The 19538-nt window shown below is 55.7% G+C and overlaps 2 protein-coding genes across 2 annotated transcripts; one reads left to right on the top strand and one right to left on the bottom strand.

Annotated features, from left to right (window-relative positions):
* Nucleotides 1–679: 679 nt before the first annotated feature.
* Nucleotides 680–1845, top strand: LOC136302442 (serine/threonine-protein kinase pim-1-like; the record flags this gene model as incomplete). Its single annotated transcript, XM_066205936.1, has 4 exons — nucleotides 680–905; nucleotides 1045–1151; nucleotides 1272–1322; nucleotides 1528–1845. Coding segments are annotated over exons 1-4 (702 nt in total), but the record flags the coding sequence as incomplete, so codon positions are not given.
* Nucleotides 1846–10546: 8701 nt separating this feature from the next.
* On the bottom strand, nucleotides 10547–11503 carry LOC136302551 (olfactory receptor 14J1-like). Its single transcript, XM_066206026.1, has one exon. It carries the CDS (start codon nucleotides 11501–11503, stop codon nucleotides 10547–10549), a length of 957 nt encoding a protein of 318 aa, XP_066062123.1.
* Between the last annotated feature and the right edge of the window lie 8035 nt (nucleotides 11504–19538).

Raw genomic sequence — 19538 nt, forward strand, 5'->3', positions numbered from 1 at the left:
CTACAAATGGATCTCACCTCTAAGATCCATGATTTGGGAAGTTGGAGATGCTGTAAAATACCATGAGCTACACACAATTTGCCTTTCCCTGTTTTTCTTGGAAAGCAATGCTGGAGACACAAGTGCAGTGCTTGGGCCAGGTACGAATTCTCCATTCAGGGAATGTGCTCTGACAGTGTCTGACCCTCAGCAGGGACAATGCACAGCAGCAACCAAGGGGATTGCTCTGCCACAGTGCAGGAGTCAAGACTCTGGGTCTTGGCTCCTGTGGGCAAAGTTCCCGTGTTTGGACAGGCTCGGGGCTGCCCCAGGGGAGCGCAGGGCTCAGCGTGGGGCTGAGCGGGCAACAGACAAATGGACCCGGGGAAAAACGGCCCTGGGGCTTCAGTTGCTACGGCATCAGCGGCAGCAGTGGCAGCAGTGGCAGCAGCAGCGACAGCAGCAGCAGAAAAAGCGACTTTTCTCGACTTCCTCCTGCTTTTCCTCTCCCGCAGTTCCACACCCTCTCCCGATCTCCCTGTCCCGGTGTCCCCGTCCTCTCGCAGTCTCCCTCTCCCCTGCAGGGCCGGGCCATGCCCCCGGCCCGCCCCCGGCCTCGGGCCGGGCTGCCCCGTCCCCGCCCCCGGCCCCGGGCCTCCCGCCGCGGTCTCGCCTCCACCGGGCTCTGGCTGTCCTGGCGATGGCGGTGCTGGACGAGGATCAGTGCCTGGGGCTGCGGCGGCATCGCCGCCCTTTGCCTCCGCCTGTGCTGAGCCTGACCCCGGTCCCGGCCACGGCCCTGGCCCCGGCCCTGGCCCCTGCCTCGACCCCGGCCCCTCCCGGGCCCCGCGGAGGACACACGCGGCGCGGCCGCTCCCGCCGCCTCCGCTGCGTCTTCCCCAGCACGAGCTCCGCCGCTCGGCAGCGTTGCCGCCGGCCCTGAGCTGCCGCTGTCGCGTTGCCAGGAGCGAACGCCTGGGGATTCCCGGCCTGGAGCGGTTGAGGGGCGCTCAGGGGCTGTTGCTGGCCCCGGGCCGAGCACTGAAAGCCACGTCTCGCCGGCAGGGAAGGCGCAGCAGGGCCTCCAGGAGCAGTACCGGCTGGGTTCACTGCTGGGGCGCGGTGGCTTCGGAAGAGTCTTCGCAGGGACGCGGCTCTCGGACGGCACACCGGTGAGCGGCGGGGCTGGCGGCGGGCGCAGGAGGAGGAGGAGGAGGAGGGCGGAGGAGGAAGAGCATGGGGCTGGGCAGCGTGGGCAGCGAGCTCAGCCCGCTTCTCCCTTTGTCTTGCAGGTGGCCATCAAAAGGGTGCCACGGAACCGCGTCCGGCACTGGGGAGAGCTGGTGAGTGAGCGGGGGCCAGCGGGAGAAGCCGGGGCGTGCTGGGCGGGGACGAGCCGAGGCCCGGCAGGGTGGAAGCCGCCAGGACGCCTCGAGGGAGAGCGGGCGTGGGGCCAGCGGAGGGTGCAGAACATCCCGGGCTGGGTGAGGGCTTCCCCACCCCTGGCACGGCCTCAGCCCCACTGACGGCATCGTGGTCCTCCCACAGCCCAACGGCACCAGCGCACCGCTGGAGATCGTGCTGCTGGACAGGGTCTCCACTGGCTTCCCTGGTGTCGTCCAGCTGCTGGAGTGGCTTGAGCTCCCCAGTGAAATCGTGATGGTGCTGGACCGCCAGCAGCGGTGTCAGGACCTCCAGCATTTCATTCGGGCACGGAGGTTCCTGTCCGAGGAGGTGGCGCGGGAGCTGTTCCGCCAGGTGCTGGAGGCCACGCGGCACTGCACCAGCTGCGGGGTCCTGCACAGAGACATCAAACCAGAGAACATCCTGGTTGACCTGGCCACCGGGCAGGCAAAATTGATCGATTTTGGCTGTGGCACCTACTTTCAAGACACGGCATACACTCAATTTGCAGGTGAGCCCACGCAAGGATGTGCTCCCAGCTCCTGACATCTCATGGCCCAACATCTCACAGCCCAACCTGGGTGTGGCAGTGGGGATTCTCCCTTTTGCTGCCAGTCATGGCACTGAGACTTCAGCTGAGTTGCTTTTGAGCAGGGGTGGGTTGGGGCCCAGCTTCCAGCCCTGCTGGCAGCCTTTGCCAGCCACTCTGCCCAGGACTGGGGCTGGGGCAGCCAGCCCGACAGAAACACCCGTGGGTGGGTGTATCAGAGAGCGTGGAGTCAGAACCTGTGCACCAGCCAGTTTGGTGTGCAGGTGAGAAAGGGCTTGGACTGCTCCTCTGGCCTTCTTTGTCTTGTGTTCATAATGTTATTTGGGGCAATGCAGGCAGGGAGGAGGAAGGCATGGTTTTCCTCCTGCTCTGAGTGGGTTTTTTCTTGTTCTGGTCAGGCCTTTCCAGGGCTTCTGCCGCCCTTTTCCAACACCAGTGGTTTCTTTTCCAATGGCAATTTTTCACACAAGTCTCAGGTCATGGTGGGAGGGCAGCGGGTCACATTATGTGCCACTGGGGCAGTCCCCACATGCCCAGGGATGCTGGGGCCAGGCTCTGGGAGCAGCAGCATCCCCCTGATGAACTCCATCTGTATTCCATAGGAACACCAGCATACAGCCCCCCAGAATGGACCGACTTTGGCTGGTACTATGGCGAGCCAGCTACCATCTGGTCCCTGGGCATGCTCCTGCACCAGATGGTCTGCGGGCAGCACCCTTTCAGGAGTGGCTGGAACATCAGCTGGGGCCAGCTCCCGCTTCCACAACGGCTCTCTCAAGGTGGATTTTCATCTCTGGGCACAGGGGGGATTACCAGTGCTGGGAGACAGCAGTTGGCTCGTGAGCATCCTGCTCTGGCAGCTGCTGAGGAGGTGGCACATGTCCTGCTCTCCTGCTCTCCTCCAAAGCAGGGAATTGATGGGAATGTTTAGGCCCAGCTCTGAGCACATCCAGCATGGCCTGGGCATGGGAATATGGGGCAAAGCAGCCAGGGGCCTTCTCCAACTGACTGGCAGTTTCTGGTTTCTCTTCACAGAGTGCAAGGATCTCATCAGGTGCTGTTTATCCGTGGATGACATGGAAAGGCCTTCATTAGAAGACCTTTTTGGTGATCCTTGGATGCAAGATATTCATCTGGAGTAGAAGAAGGGAGAGAGCCAGAGGCTCATTTTGATGCAGGGCCCTGGTAAGTTCCAGCTGCAAACATGCCTTGGCAATCAGAAGCAAAGAAACCCAGACTTTTTTGTGCTGCCTGTGTCACTGCACAGGGGTCATCAGGTGGGCACAGGCAGCCCTTCTGCTGGAGCTAAGATGCTCTGCCCACCACTGGTGAGTGCCATGCGAATTGTTTTGGCTTGTGCTGGTTCACTGACAGCTGGGGCCCTGGGCAGAACACTGACGGCCTGGTCTCACCCCCAGGGAAGGAGAAGGAGCCCCTGGAGAAGCTGCACCAGGTGGGGCTGCTGCTGCTGGAGACAGTGAGGACGACAACAAGGATGACAACCACTTCCTGAACCTGGCCACCAGCAATTGAAGGTGATGGACTTCAATTCTGGCACCTTCTTCAAAGCCAGGCTCCACAGCCAATTTGGAGATGAGTTCACACACAGGGGGATGCTCCCAGATTTGGGCATTGCACAGCCTGGCCAGGAACCAAAGGTTCCCCCCTTTACTGGGGCTGATGCAACTGATTGTTCAGTGGGCTGCCAAGCTGCTTTGTGGCAGGGCTGGGGACACGGGCTGGGGTGGTTCTGAAATGGGAGTTGGCTCCTGGCCCTGCCAACAGCTGCCACCCCCCACCATGCACTGGGCTGGGGCTGGGACAGCCAGCCCGACACAAAGAATGCCCCAAGGTGGGAGCAGAGGTGGGACTCCAGAACCTGTGCTCGGCTGCTTTGCTTTGCCGGCAAGGAAGGACTTGGGCTGCTCCACTCCCTTTGTTTTCTTTGGGATCACCATTATTTTGGGGGGCAGTGTAGGAGGGGAAGAGTGAAAGCATGGGCTTCCCTCACTGGTGGGTGGGTTTTTCCCTAGCATGCAGGGCATGGGGGCTTCCTCAACCTCTGACAGAGATAGGATCTTTTACCTTTTCCCTTTTTTCTCTTTTTTGTCTGTAATCTCTTTTTGTTAATTTGATGATTGTTTATCTAAAGGAAGCCTTCTAGGTGGTGTCCAGTCTTGACTGGGAAGTGCTTGGGACCAGCTGTGGAGTGGATGACGGAGAAGGCTGAGGACATGGTTTGGGAGCAGCTTTTCTTCTCGCGGCGGATGGCGTGAGGTGTGTCCCCGTCTTGTTGGCACGGGTGGGGTAAGAGCTTTTCGGAGGTGACAGCCAGCACAGGCACATCCTGCTCTGGGCAGCTGCTGGGGAGGTGGATCTGCCCTGACTGGCTGCAGGCTGGGCACGTGTCCTGCCCTCCTGCTCTGCTGCCAAAGGCAGCAATGATGGGCAGCTTTGGGCCCCGCTCTGAGCATGGCCAGCATGGCCGGGGCACCGCGGGCGGCTGGGACAAGGGCACAGGAGCCTTCAGCTGACGGGCGGTTTCTGGTTTCTGTCCTTGCAGCCGGGCTCTGCGGATGCTGAGGCTGCTCTGGGCTCTGCCAGGGCTCTGCTGGAGCTCAGCACCGGGCCGGGATCAGCCAAAGAAGAAATGGTGTGACCTGCAGCAGACTTGCCTTGAGCATTTTGGCAATGCAGCTCAAGTTTGCAGAGGGTGCATCTTCAAGGGAAAACATGACACCCCCCAAAATAAACTTGTTTAATACCTTCTGAAATGAAATCAATCTGGGGTGACGCCAAATGACATTTTTCAGCTTGCTCAAGCTGTAGCTCAGCCCTTCTCTGAACAGTTCTGTCCCCCACCTGCATTTTCCTTCACAACTGCTCCCTATTTTCCCCCAGTGAGTGCCCAGCTGATTGCAGTCTCCATCACACTATTGCCATCCTTGGTGCCTGTCACCATGGGGAAGACCAAGCCCCAGGCTTAGGGACTCATCCTGTCACTGGCTGAGGGGCAGCAATGCCTCAGAGGTTTGGTGGCATTTTAGTGTCATTCAGAGCTGCTCTCTTGCCCTCAGCTCTCCTCACTGCTGAGTTCCCACTCCCTTTTCCTCATCCTTCCAGCAGGATGAGCTCTGTGAAGTCCCGTGAGCCACCCCACTCTTCCCGGCCCACCCACCCACCTCAGTTAGGCTGAAGCTGAAGCTTCTTTGTCTCCTCTGGCACACCAGTGCAGTCCCCTCTGCGGGGAGCCCAGAGCACAGCACACAGCAGTGCAGTCCGGGCTGGACCAGCTGCCCTCCACCCCTGGCTTGGCTGTTTGTGGCAGCCAAATGCTCCCTGTTTGCAGCTGTCCCTGTAGGATGGCCCCAGGGCAGAGCCCAGCCGGGCTTCCACTGCATCCCCTGGAGCCTGGGGCAGACAGTGGTGCCAGAGCTGAGGTTCATGGGGAGCAGCCAGAGCTGTGGCTTGCAGTCAGTGTTTGCAAGTGTTGTGTTCTCATCTCCTGCAGCTCGTGGGGAAGACAAAAAGTGTTGCCAGGCCAGTAGTGCCCCTCTGTGCAGGGACAAGGCTGAAGGGCTTTCCCATTCCAGAGGAGCCGGCACTGAGCCTTGGCATGGCTGGAGCCGGGTCTTGCCTGCCATGCGGGACTCGCTGCCCACCAACCGCCCCCACCCGCCGCGCTCCATCCTACAGGGACAGAAGGGTCTGTGTGTGCCAGGTGCTCTGGGATGTCTCTGTACCCATGGGCAGAAGGGTCTGTGTGTGCCAGGGGCTCTGGGATGTCTCTGTACCCATGGACAGAAGGGTCTGTGTGTGCCAGGGGCTCTGGGATGTCTCTGTACCCATGGACAGAAGGGTCTATCTATACAAGGGTTTCCATAACATCTTTGTTCCCTCGGGTATGGAATGAACACAGAGTGAAGGTGTCAGTCATGTTGCTTGTGCACTCCTTCCTTTCCATACAAGACACATCTATGCACACCCCCACATACAGATATTTTAATAGGATAGGGATGGATAGAGATTTCCCACAGAGGTCTAACTTTGGCACAACTCACTTGTTTCCTCATGGGCAGGGAATTTTTTTCCCAGCTCTTTGTGAGTAGGTTTCCAAGAGCTGAGGGGAGCAGCATTCAGAAGCAGTTTCAGGATTTCTAGGCAGGAAATGGAGCTGACAACCATCAGTGTAACTCACCTTATTCATCAGGATGGGCTGCTGGTTCTTTAGGAATATGGCACGATGGAGCCACTAGACTTGGAAAAATCCAAGCTCTCTGTGGATCTGTGGAAAGGGGGGAGCAGCAGGAAAACTTTGTATCTGCTTTGGGGGACACAAGGTCCAAGGAGCTGTGGTGGCAGGTGAAGTCCCATTTCATGACATTCGCGAATGGAACAGGACGAATCTCCAAGCACCCCCAGTCCCACTGATTAAGTCTTTGTGATGCTGCACATGCTCAAAGGAAAGCTGCTGTCACACAATCTACTGAGATTTATATCTCTTTTTGCAATACTTTATGTCTAAGTTTCAAACTGCAAAATTTTTACACTCACGATGCAGTCATGCACATTCCATCTTTCAATTTCCTATTGCTTCAAACCACTATTTAAATTAACTTAATATTGGTTAAAAAGCCCAAAATCTGCCAAAGGAATTCAGCTGACGGATTTTTTCCACCAGCACATTAACAAAGTAAGTCACTGAGTTGTCTGTTCAAAAAATCAGTTACCTCTTTCCTAATCCAAAGTTACAGAAGACTTTTCACTAAACATTTGGGGTAGTTTTTATCTTTTATATATTTTCTAATATTTTCTTTTGCTTTTTTCTTTTTTTTTTCAAAACATAAAACACATCCTATAAAAGGCATTTCCTTTGCTCCTGGTTCCCCTGTGGAGCTGCTCCCTTCCTGGTGGCCAAGCTGCTCAGGCAGAGCCTGGCAGCTCCTGGCCCTGCAGGGCTGAGGCTTTTCCCCGTTGCTGGGCACAGACTGATGGAGCAGCACTGCTGAACATGGGGACACACAGAGGGAGCAGAAGCAGCTGCCTTTGTCCACCTGAAGCTCCAAGGCCCAAACTCTGAGCAGACAGAGCTGGAAGAGACTGGCAGGCTCCCTGTTTGCTGTGCTGCCCCACTTGTGCCCGGCCCAGCTCTGCGGGAGGCAGAGGGAGAACAAGGGGCAGCTCCTGCCAGCCCCCAGCCCAGGGACCCCTCCGGCCCCGGGCCCTGGGGCCCTGTCAGCACCCGCTGCTCCAGCCACGGCTTCTGCTGGCCCTGACAGCAACAACCAAATTGCGCCTGATCCCCAGGGAGCAGCAGCAGGGCCTGCATCTGATCCCTCAGTCTGGGGCAGGGCTGGACAAATGACCCCCACAGCAGCAGCAGTAGCAGCACATGGAGCTGACTTTGAGCACAGCCCCTGCCACTGTTCCCTCCTGTGTGCAGTGGTGTCACAGCAGCCTGAGGCACCCGGGAGCCCTCAGGGCCAGTTGGGACTTGAGATGGCAGCCCTGGGCTCCTGGGGGTTGTGAAAGGAAGAGAGGTGGGGACTCCTTCTCCACGTAGAGCTTCCCAGATGGAAAAGGCTGCTGTGAGCAGGCAGCTGCAAGGGCAGAGAAAGGAGGGTCTCCACCACTGGATCTGTGCCAGTTCCACAGTCCTGGGCAGCAGCCACCAAGCACAGGGGGAACAGAGGGCACAGCAAGAGGGACAAAACCAAACAAGGTCAGAGACTGGGAAGAGCCAGACCTGGGAGCAGGAGCAGCTGCTTCATTGCACTCTTGGAGAAAGCTCTTGGCTGCTTCAAAGTGCTGAAAGGCATGAAGAGCAGAGAGGAGGCCACACCAAACAGTGCTCCTGTTTTCACATCCGCCCCTCTCAGTGTCCCAGAAGGAATTAGATGAACTGTATTCTTCTCTCCGAGTCGTCTCGTTCAGTGTGAGCAGCTTAGCAGCAGGAGCTGAAGGAGCTGAAGCCTTAGGCCACAAGCACTGACCAAGAGGAAATTCTTGAGTCAATTTATGCTGCTAACATGGACCTAACTGAATCCAGCAGATGGAATCCTGGAATTATAGAATTCTTTCTGTTGGGAAAGACCTCTGAGCACATCAAGTCCAGCCGTTCACCCAGCAGGGTCAAGCCCAACACTAAACCTGGTCCCTGAAGTACCAAGGCCTGGACAACAGGCCCGGAGTGAGGCCTGGACAACAGGCCCTGAGCCCAAGGTGTCCTCTGGATGCAACTTCCAACCAAAGATTATCTTTGTATGTGCTCATTAATGAAATATGCATGGTCATTAGTGCTGTGATAGATGTATCCTCTCATCAGTGAAACATGGATTGATCTTTCTGTATTTAGAAACTGGCCAAGGCCATGAAATCCGACATCTGGCCTTGTTTGGGGGTGGATGGTATTGGTTATTGGTTATATTTGAGCTCTGACCAGGCTTTGGAACAAACCCAAGAGGAGAATGAAACCAGATGTTCCTGTACCAGAAGTGCTCTCAGTTTGTTTATTCAGCGCTATCAGAGCTGGGCCCTCTCACAGCCGGGTTGGAGCCTCACCTGTGGCTGGAGGCACCTGCAGGAATTCCCAGTGTCCGGGAGTGGCTCTGCAGTCCTTGGCTGTGACAGCTTCCCCCAGCTGATGTGTGGATCTGGTTGATGGGAAAGTCTGAGAGTAACTGGTACATCTTTTTTCATAATCACTGCAGGCAATCTTTGGTAGTGACGACTGGGTGCATTGCTGAGCTTCTCCTTTTGTCATTCTTTGCAGTTTTGTGTTATAATAAATCACACCATACCTGAACCTTGTGTCTGTGTTTTTGGTGCTGACCCTGTTCAGTGGCAGAACAGACACTGCAGCCCCACAGAACCAAGGGTACATTGTGACACTGCGGGGCCTGGTGTGACCAAGGGGACCAGAGTGACACCGTGGGGCCCCATGGAACCAAGGGACCGGTGTGAAACTGCGGGGACTCTTATAATCAAGGGCCCATTGTTTTCCTCTCCCTTCCCCAACCCTGCAGAGCAGCCCAGTCCAGTCTGGCCCAGCAGCAGGAGCTGGAGGCACTGGAGGTCATGGACAGCTACTCTGTGTCTGCAATGCTCAGGAGATGCTCAGCTCAGGCAGCTCCTGCAGCCCCAGGGCCAGCCCCGCTGCCCAGCACAGCAGCAGAGAGTTGGCCCTGGGGCTCCTCAGGCTGCTCCTGCTTCCTCAGGGACAGGGCAGCCTCTTGCCAGGGCTCCTCTGCAAACCCACGGGCTCCTGCTCTGCTCCTGGCACACGGCAGCTGCCCACAGAGCCTTTCCCAGGGGAACACGTCTGTGCTGGCCTGAGCAGCCATTGCTGCAGCCCCTGCCCTGCTGCCCACAGCCCCGAGCTGGGGCTGCTGCTCTGCAGAGCACGGGGGCTGTGCTGCCCAGGGCCCTGGGCTGCCTCTGCTGGGCTCTGCTGCTAAGCCCGGGAGACAGAGGCAGCCGATGGTGCTCCCTGCACTGACCCCCTCCCACATAGGCTCTGCTGGGGCCATGGAGGCTGCTCAGAGCTGCCTGCCTTGTTCCAGGGCTGCCACATGGCCTTGGGGCTGCCCTGGATCCTCCTGGGGAAGTTCCCTGAGGGTCAGAGCAATCAGTGCCCAGACTCCTCTCCCTGTGCCTGCTGTGTCCCCTGGGGCTGCAGAGCTCTCCTGGCTCACAGCAGACATTCAGTCCTTGATCTCGGGGTGACCCCACCCTGGCCAGGCCTGTGCCCAGGGAGCTCCACTCCCTGCTGATCCCTGGCACACACTGTCCCTGCAGCTCCCCTGTGTTCTCCTGGCAGCTCCCAAGGCCCTCCAGACAAACATTCCCCTGCCATCAGCCCTGGCACAAGCTGCAGAGCCCCAGGAAGGTTCAGCACAGGCCATTCACCATCTGATGGGCCCTGGCCACCAACAAGCAGAACCTGAGGCAGCCCTGAGTCCCCTGAAGGCCACGCTGGGACCCTGATGTCATCCCACTGAGCCCTGGGAGAAAAAGGAGCACAAGGAGCCTCTTCAGAGTCTGTTCCTTGGGCCTGTTCCTGAGAGTGACTCTGCAGGGAGAGCAAAGCCTTCCTGCCCTGCCCTCCCTGTGCTGCTGGAGCTGCTGTGCTGGAGCCCAGCTGTGTCCCAGCAGTGCCCATGGCCAGTCCCTGCCTGTGGTCACAGCAGGGACACGCAGCAGGACAGTGACCAATGTGCCAGAGCACTGCGGCCTTACAGCCACAGAAGGGCTGGGAAGGAGAGGCTGGAGCTGGGAAGAGCAGCACTGAAAGGACCAAGCACTGCTGCCTCCTGGCAGTGCTGCTCTGCTGGGACTCTTTTCCCCTTCTCCCTTCTTATTTCATGCAGGTCTCAGAGTTGGGATCCCAGATAAAACAAGCACTGCAAGGTAGTTTATTTTCTTCAAATGTAGCAATAGCACACATCCTGGTTTACAGAGCTTCTTGGTCAAATTCAAGAGGAAGACAGTGATTTAGATGGAGGTGATTAAAAGAAAATAATTTGGGATAATTTTCTGTCAGAAAAAAACAATTGAATACTTCCAAAGACCTGGGAAGGCCTGTTGGGCCTTTCATGAGTTCCATTGCGAACACTATGCAGAAGAAAACAGGCAGTTTGTTGCTCCTGAAAAGCATCTACTCATCATTTTCCGCAGGGCATCCTTGAGCTCCTGGTTCCTCAGGCTGTAGATGACGGGGTTCAGGGCTGGAGGCACCACCGAGTACAGAACTGACAATGCCAGATCCAAAGATGGGGAAGAGATAAAGGGGGGCTTCAGGTAGGCAAATATGCCAGCGCTGAGGAACAGGGAGAGCACGGCCAGGTGGGGGAGGCAGGTGGAAAAGGCTTTGTGCCATCCCTGCTCCGAGGGGATCCTCAGCACAGCCCTGAAGATCTGCACGTAAGAGAAAACAATGAACACAAAACAACCAAGACATAAACAGATGGAAAACAAAAGAACCCCAAGTTCCCTGAGATTGGAATGTGAGCAGGAAAGTTTGAGGATCTGTGGGATTTCACAGAAGAACTGGCCCACGGCATTGCCCTGGCACAGGGGCAGGGAAAATGTATTGGCCGTGTGCATGCGAGCATTGAGAAAGGCACTGGCCCAGGTAGCTGCTGCCATGTGGGCACAAGCTCTGCTGCCCAGGAGGGTCCCATAGTGCAGGGGTTTGCAGATGGACACGTAGCCGTTGTAGCACATGATGGTCAGGAGGGAAACCTCTGCTGAAATGAAAAACACAAACAGAAAGAGCTGTGCAGAACATCCTGTATAGGAGATGGTCCTGGTGTCCCAGAGGGAATTGTGCATGGCTTTGGGGACAGTGATGCAGACGGAGCCCAGGTCGGTGAGGGCCAGGTTGAGCAGGAAGAAGAACATGGGGCTGTGCAGGTGGTGGCCGCAGGCTACGACGCTGATGACGAGGCCGTTGCCCAGGAGGGCAGCCAGGGAGATTGCCAGGAAGAGGCAGAAGTGCAGGAGCTGCAGCTGCCGCGTGCCTGCCAACGCCAGCAGGAGGAAGTGGCTGATGGAGCTGCTGTTTGACATTTGCTGCATTGGGGTCTTGAAATCTGTTGAAGGAAGGAAGTGACTTTGAGGGAAGATTTCTCGCAGTAAAGTCAAAGGTCTTTCTCACAGAGCAGTCCCTGCCACTAAACATATCCCCCTTGTCTATGTCTAGGAGAACTTCCTTCACCTTGGTTGCTCAAGCCCTGATTGCTGCTGGCCAATGTTCAGTGAGGAGCCAGACCTTGACCTGCAGGACACCTGCAAGTCAGTCCTGACCCCCAGTCAGTGCAGGGGAACAGTGAGGGCAGGGGCCAGTCCTAGGGTTTGAACTTGAGTCTCCTCCTAAGGCACAGGAGACACCAAGTGAAAGGGATAGGGATTGCAGGTGGCAGAACAAGAGATTCTGCTGCATCTGGATAGAACAGAGAGCCCAGTCAGGCAGGGGCATTGTCTGAGCCTTAGTGCAGACTGAGGGGAGCTGCTCTGTCCCTCTCTCCTGTTCCCAGCAGCCCTGGATTTGCACCTTTCTGAGCTCCAATCCTGTGCTACCCTAGAAAGCCAGGTGACACTGCTGAGAGCAGAGGGATCCCTGGCACACAAAGTGGCCCCTGCCTTTCCCTAAATCAGGGAGATTCGGCTCATTCCCAGCCTGCCCAGCCCAGAGCTCCCCGGGGCAGAGGGAGCTGGGACACCCCATTGCTGTGCTCAGCCTGCACAGGAGGAGCCCAAGGGCTGGGCCTGAGCCTGCAGCTGGAACTGCCATTCCCAGAGAGCCCGTCAGCAATGCCAGCAGCACCTGGGCAAGGCAAGGAGAGAGAGAGCCGGGCCCTGAGGAAAAGCCTTTCCCTGCCCAGCCCTGCACAGCCCCTCCCAGGCAGCAGCAGTGCAGGACAGTGGCCCTCAGGCCCTGGTCAGCAGGCAATGGGCACATGGCAGGGGAGATGCCCTGCATCTCTGGGGCTGCTCTGCCAGCCCAGGAGGGGACTGAGGGCCCCGAGCCCCCAGGCTGAGGGCTGTGCTGTCTGGGAGGGGACACAAGAGCTGTGCTGCTCAGGGCAGTGTGTGCCCTACAGGGCAGGGCCGGCAGGTGCCACATGTCCCCTGCAGCAGGGCTTCCCTCAGCACTGCCTCCCTCCCTCCCTGCCCACGGCTCTGCTGCTGGAGCTGTCCCAGCCCGAGCTGTTCCTGTGGCCCCGGGCTCCTTCCCTGCCAGAGCTGCCAGAGCCCAGCCCAGCCCTGGGCCAGCTCTGCCCTGCAGCTGCTCGGGGCTGCAGGGATTAAAGAGCAGCTCCCCCAGGCCTGGGCACCATGGAAAGGTGATGCTGGATGGATCTGGAGGCTGGGGAAGTGCAGGCACTTGCTGAGGTTCCCAGGAATCCTCATCCTGATGCTTTAAGAGCCTCAGCCCTTGCTCTGCCCTGCACAGCTGAGGTCATTGCTGCCAAGTTGAGTCAGGGAAAAATGGGAGCACAGATTGAGGAAAGCAGAAACACAAGCAGGAAACTCCTGCCCTGAATGAGCTCATGAAAAGTCCCCTCAGAAATTACCTGGGCATGAGCTGGAGCTCTGAGCAGCCCTGGCACACACAGCACCCTCTCCACAGCAGCAGGACCTACCCTGGCAGGAGTCACTCACTGCACTCACAGCTCCCCTCCAGCATCCATGGGAGCTGCCAGGCTGGCTGAGAGCTGCCCCTGGCAGGTGACAGATCTCCCGGCCTGGCCAAGAGCCCTCAGGGCTGCAGCACCTGCTCTGCACGACAGCCCTGGGCACCCCTGGCTGCAGCCCCAGCTTCAGCCCCTGCAGCCGTCCCTGGCAGCAGGAGCCGTCCTGCCCTGTCCCTCTGACGGTGCCCAGGGCAGCTCCGCTCTGGAGCACATCCTCCCCCAAAGCAGAAAGGGCAGCAGAGCCATCCTTACAGTGCTGTCAGTCCTGTCCTGGGTCAGCTTTAGGAGATCCCTGCAGCCAGAGACTAACTGTGTCTGAAGTGGTGAGGATTTCTCCATGAAGAAGTTCATAATTTTTAAAAGTTGTGAAGATTTCTCCATGAATTATCTCAGAATTGTCCTTCCAGTTGCTTTAAGCCTCTGTCTGCTTTACTGCTCTCAGGTACCTGCAGGCAGTGCCCTCAGCCCTATTGGGCTGGGAGTGGAGCTGCTCCTGAGGAGAAATGTCTTTTAAAATCTCTTCTTGGTTGCCAGGAGGTGCCTCTGTTTCAGGAGCCCGGCCCAGCTCAGCAGCACAGACACAGTACCAGGATTTTAATGACCCTCTTGGGCCTTTGGTGTTGTTTACATCAGACTCAGTCCCTAAGAGAGTGTTTAAAAAACTTTCTGAGAACTCCTAATCAGATTGAAACTCCAAAGTTTCTTGAAGTTTTAATGGGTCCCACTGACAGACATGACTGAGAAAATGTCCCCAGGTTCCAGTTAGAGCAGAATATTGTAGGCACTGATGACAGGTGGGGACAAACAAGGCAAAGGTGTCTTTGATGCTGAGGAAACCTGCATTTGTTCCAAAAATTCAAAGGGCCAAGGCCCGAGCCCCAGCCCCTGCCAAGGCACATCCTGTCCCTCCCTCAGTGCTCAGGGCTCTTCCCGGCCCACTGGGATGTGGGGATGTGCAATGCCCAGGGCAGCAGCATGGGGCGGCCCCTGCCAGGCTGCTGAGCAGGGACAAGGAGGCAATGAGGCCCCAGGCCTGCAAGGGTCACTTGTCTCCTCCTCATGGCTCAGGCTCAGGCCCAGGCCCAGCAGCCATGGCCAAAGTGCTGCAGGAGTTGGCTCTGTCAGGGCCTTGCAGCTGCTGCCCATCCCTGTGCCCTGTGCAGCCCAGGCTGTCCCACGGTGTCCGTGCCCTGCGCCTCTGTCCCTGCAGGCTGTCGTCATCCCCTGGCTGCCCCGCCTGGCTGGGCCCTTCCTTTGCTGACAGCTCTGTGTCCTGCCTGCCTCTGCCTGGCAACACAGAGCCTTGGGCTGCTCCAGACTCCTTCTGGGGGATGTTTTGCACCACAGCCCTGCCCTGGGACAGAAATTCCTCTTTCCTTGTGTCCAGTTTGGAACTGCCCAGGAGATCCGTTTGGCATTATTTCATCCTCAGGCAGTTTCACACAATGAAGAAGAGCTCCACCATCTCTGAAACACCTATTCAGGCCCTCTCAGGCTACTCACACCACTGAGCCCAGGGCCCTTAGTCTCACGGGCTTTGTGCTTGTGGTCTCCAGATTATATCTTGGGAGATTTTTGTGTCTTTTCAAGGTCTTCTCAGATTAAAACATCGTGGTCATAATCCCAGAAAAATTGGCATATTTTTACAAGCCTGTATTGGCAGTGGAAAGGGAAAAGCCTTTAAAATTTCAAGCATAAATTCAGACTTGATATAAGAATGAAATATTTTGTGTTTATGCTGACAGGACAGGAACAGGTTGTCCACAAAAGTGAGTGCCCCATCCCAAAAAGTGTTCAAGATCTGGAGCTTTGACCATCTGTTGCAGTGGTAGTTGTGCCCTCTCACAGCAAGGGGGCTGCAGTACATGATATTTTAGGGCCATTCCAATTTTAAAAAAACAGAAGATAAACATTTAATTTTAGGGAAGTTCTGACACCTCCTCATGAAAGCCTCACCAAGGGGGTCAATGGCAGAGCTTTCCAGCATGATGTCATCTGAGCATGGGAGGTTCTGCGTTGGGGTCTGAGATTTACAATGGAAATCCACAAAGGGCATTTGGGCAGTGTGCAAGATTTCCCATGGGATATCTAAGAAAGGACCCCAGGAAGGGAAAGGATGGGGGATCAAGGTGGTTTGCTCAGAGGTGATGGTCAGTGCCCATCCCTGGCCATGCCCTCCAGCTGATCCCCACAGCCTGTGCCATTTTCCTAAACCCCCTGCTGCCAAGAACTCTCTGGGACAAGGGAGCTCTCTCTGCTCGTGGTACTGAGGGATGTCCAAGTGCCAGATACTGGTGTGGGGACCACAAACCATCAGGTCCTGTGTCCTTTGGGGCCCAGGCACTGTTGAGACTGGTGTGTGTGCACACAGCACTGGTGTGTGTGGGGCTGGGTGTGACCACCAGGGAACATCAAACCAGAGCAACCAGAGAGCAGCAGAGGCCTGGGAGCCACTGAGTGAGATCAGCTCCTGCAGGGATCCACATGGTCTGGGTGTCTGTGCAGCTCTGCATCTCATCCTGCCATGGCAGAGCACACAGACAGCCCCTCCCTGTGTCCCTTTCTCCACTGACTGTGCTTTGGCCTGGCCTGGAAACCTCCCGAGGTCCCTCCCAGGGGGAGTCCCTGTGCATTTCCCTCCCCCATGGCTCTGCCCTTCCTGATCCTCTGGTGTTTTAACAGTGGAACATGGTGCCCAAGATGCAGGATGGAAACCAGCTGTCTGTAGCCCTTGAAAATCTCTTCTTTCCCTTTGCTCACAGCTGATGACTCTTGGCTGACAGGGACGAGCTGTAGTCTCTGACTGCTTTGTTCTGTTTGACTCAGGGTGGAAGTGCTGACGTCTCCCCAGGCAGCCTGCAAAGGCCTCCTGCAAATGACTGAGGAGGAGGAGCCCCAGGATCGGTGTGAGCCACAGGAACTGCCTCCACCAGAAGTGCTGCCAGTTGAGCATGACCTGAACGTGGTGGAGGACAAGAGCACTCCGTGGGAGGAGGTAGAACATTTGAACAGGGAGCTGCAAGTTTGTCTGTAGCCCTCGGAGGGGGAAAAAAGGGAGGAAGTGGAATATGGTCCTTGGGAGGAAGTGGAATATGGTCCTTGTGGCAGTCCTCCTTCAGAAAATCCCTGAAAATGGAAGATGAATCTGGCCATGAACTCCAGTAACACCAGCCTTTGGCTTTGAGCCATCCAGTCAAAGGGAAGTGGACGTGCAAAAAATCCATTTGAAGAGCCCTGCGTGTGGCAGGCTGACAGCATCTTCCTAAGGGCTGGCATTTGGAATGTATCTCAGGGTCATCTCTGCCAGCCACTTTTCTGAACCAAACTCATTTCTTCTCCCAGATCTACACAGGCTCTTTCACCAAACCAGCTGCAGCAGGAGCATTGTGTCAAGGAGCCTTTGCTCCCCAAGCTGAGACGGTGATCCCGGGCAGTCGGTTCATCTCCTGCGCTGACACAGCTGCTGCTCAGCAACAGCAGATCGAGGAGGACTCCCTGGAGCTACTGAGTACGTCTTGTGTATTTGTTGTCTGGAGGATAGCGTATTGTGTGCACGTGGCAGCGTAGCTGGACCAAATGTTCTTCCTCAGTTTGATATCACAGGGACATTTAGGATTCCCCATAGGAACTTCTGTAGATAATCAGTCTCTTCTGGCCATTTTTGCTTCAGAGCTGTCTGTCTGGTTGTTTTGTTGTTGTTACCCAGGCGATCACAAAGTTTTCAGAGCCCCAGCAATGGGGCTGCCTTTTGTGCCTCCTGGAAGCTGGGATCTCTGCTTCAAAGCGAGCATCTTGAATTTTGTTTTCCTCAGGGACAATTGTGAGCATGGAAAATCCCATGACAAAATCCATCAAAGTCAAAAATATCGGCAGCGGGTGAGTCCAACCACAAAACCATGGGCCAGGTGTTTTCCTGGTAGAATATCTATCAAGTCTGAAGTCAGGCAAGCTGCAAAAATGTTCAGACACTGAGGATAGATTGTCCCATCTCTCAGTACCAGTCAGAATTTGTAAGCGTGGCAAGAAGGCATTGTCAAATTGTCAAATTGTCACACTGCCAAGGTCTTGCCTGGAGCCAGGAAAATGACCTGGTAGATCTCCTGGTCTCTCAAGCATGGGACATCTCTGTGTTTATTACCTTAGCATTTTTGTATATCTATAATCAGCTGGCTACACGTACAGAGGGAGAAGAATCTTGCTTGCCTGAAAGAGAAACCTACCCCCTATCACAGCTTTCTTTCCAAGAGTTTGCTGAAGGAAATACCCCATGGTCAGGATTAGAACTGCATAATTTAGAGACTGAAACCCAAGAAGAAAGAAGAAACTCTCCTTCTGAGCTGAGGCAGTAATCCTCAATGCTTCAGGCCCAGTGGCCATGCACTTGAGAGCAAAATGCCTCATCTGCCTTCTGACAGAGCCCTTCTGCATCCTGCAGGTTTTAGGCATTTCCAGCAGAGATCTCCAGTCTGGGCTGGCTTGCACTCCAAGATCTAAATGCTTTCTCCTTTCTTTGTGGCTCTTTTGTTTCTCGGACTTTTGGAGAGGTTTGTAAAGCACTCAACACTGCCACAGGAGGAGAGGTAAATGACAACAGCCCCCACAGACTCTGCTGCTCTCAGGGGCTTTCCTCTCTGGTGTCAGCTGTGGCTGCAGCTTTGGGTAGAGCTGTGTTGAAAAGACACAAGTAGCACAGACTTGTGGCAGCCTGCAAATTGCATTTGGGACGGTCTTTGTCCTTTTCAGGTGCCAGAAAGGAGGCAAGGAGGGAAGTGGTTCCTTTCACAGAAGGACTCGCTCACTTGCTGAATTGCTAAAACAAAGGTGGTGCCTCCTCGAGCATCTCCCTGCTCTTTCGGGCTACAGCTTGAGTCCGGAATTTTCATTTCTGGCTGCCAGCAAATACATCTGAATGATACTTGTGGGAGCTCAGTACCTCTGAACGACAGAACCAATAGGATTTCTGCAGAAGCCATTTCATATTTACATTACACTATGTTTATTGATTGTAAGACCACTGTTCACACCTTCATGCCTTTCTTGATTGGTTCGTCTGCTTTGGTGGCTCAACACATGTCCCTTAGGCAATTTGATTGGCTATAATTCCGAGCCTTCATGGCCTCTAGCTCATTCTTCTTGTCCTGGTATTCAATTTCCCAGGCTCCTCTTCTTTTTAGACCAGTTTGTGTCTCTGTGGCCTTGATATATTCCCAAAGAGCTGCTACTTGTAACTAATATCTCTACGTGGTAGTTGGGCTTGAGCACTTTGTATTCCAAGTTATGCAGATACATTGCTGCAGATACATTGCTACAGTTAGTGGTAGCTCCTCAGCCACCTGCAGTGCTGATGGCTCTCTCTTCTGCTGGAGAAGAGGCCAAAGAGGAGCAAAATGAGCAAAGTTACCACAACCCTACAGCTATGGGGACAGCAGAGTCAGATTTTCCTGAGAGAGTAAATGCCAGTTCTGGAGGGTGCTGTCTTTAGTGCAAGGCAGAGGTGCAAGTTTCTGCCCAGCCAGCACTTGCTGCTGCTGGCTAAGGATGCCGAGTGCTGCAGTCCTGCCAGGACCTAGCATTGGCCCCAGCCAGTGACAGCTGGGAAATGGGCTTTGATCTGCCATGTTGAGGCACCAAAGGGCTGGTGCTCCAGGTGAGCATCTGGCTCAGTGAAGTTCTATGTCTTGGCTTCTGCAGCGCTCTAGCCCAAGGGTGCAGGGGCTCCTTCTGGAGGTCACAAGGTTTTGTTTGTTTGTTTTCCCATTTGGGACCTGTGTTTGGCTTGTGGAAGTGTTCTGCATTTTTCTCGAGTTGTTCTTCACTTCCACAGAGACATCATGCTTTTGATAAGTCCCAGCTATTCCTTCTGTCCTCCATAAACAAAGCTGTGCCATACCACAGGTGGTGCCTTCAAAGTGACTCCAGTTCCAGCCTAGACTTCTCCTCTTCCAGACGACTTCTTCCCCAACACGCCCAGCAACACCAACCCCAGCTCAACGCCCTGCCAAGACCCGCAGCTGTCCCCATCCCGCCGCAGAGCTTTCCCACCCCCTGGTTCCCTGCACATGCCGTGGGATGGCACTCAGGAGGATGTGCTCCAAGGCCTTCCCTGGCAGCAAGCTCAGGCTGCCAGGCCTACGGTTCCTGGATCATCCTTCCCACCCACCCTTCCCGTGCTCGGCTGTTCCATTTGCGCTCAGCTCGGACTTGTCCGCTTAAGCAGGACTGCTGGTAAAGGATGGAGAGCAGCCTGGCAGGCTCCTTCTCCAGCTCCCTCTTTACTCTCGGGGGAGGTAGAACATGCCACAGGAAAGCAAGCAGTGCCAAAAGACTTGGGCCAGCTTCAGGCACATTTAGGAATGAAACAAGGCCTTTGTTTGATGTAAGGAAGCTCAGGCAATTGACAGAAGGAA

Source organism: Chamaea fasciata, unplaced genomic scaffold (genome assembly GCF_029207755.1).
Source record: "Chamaea fasciata isolate MVZ Bird 193981 ecotype frontalis unplaced genomic scaffold, bChaFas1.0.hap1 SCAF_29, whole genome shotgun sequence".
In the NCBI taxonomy this organism is placed as follows: domain Eukaryota; kingdom Metazoa; phylum Chordata; class Aves; order Passeriformes; family Sylviidae; genus Chamaea; species Chamaea fasciata.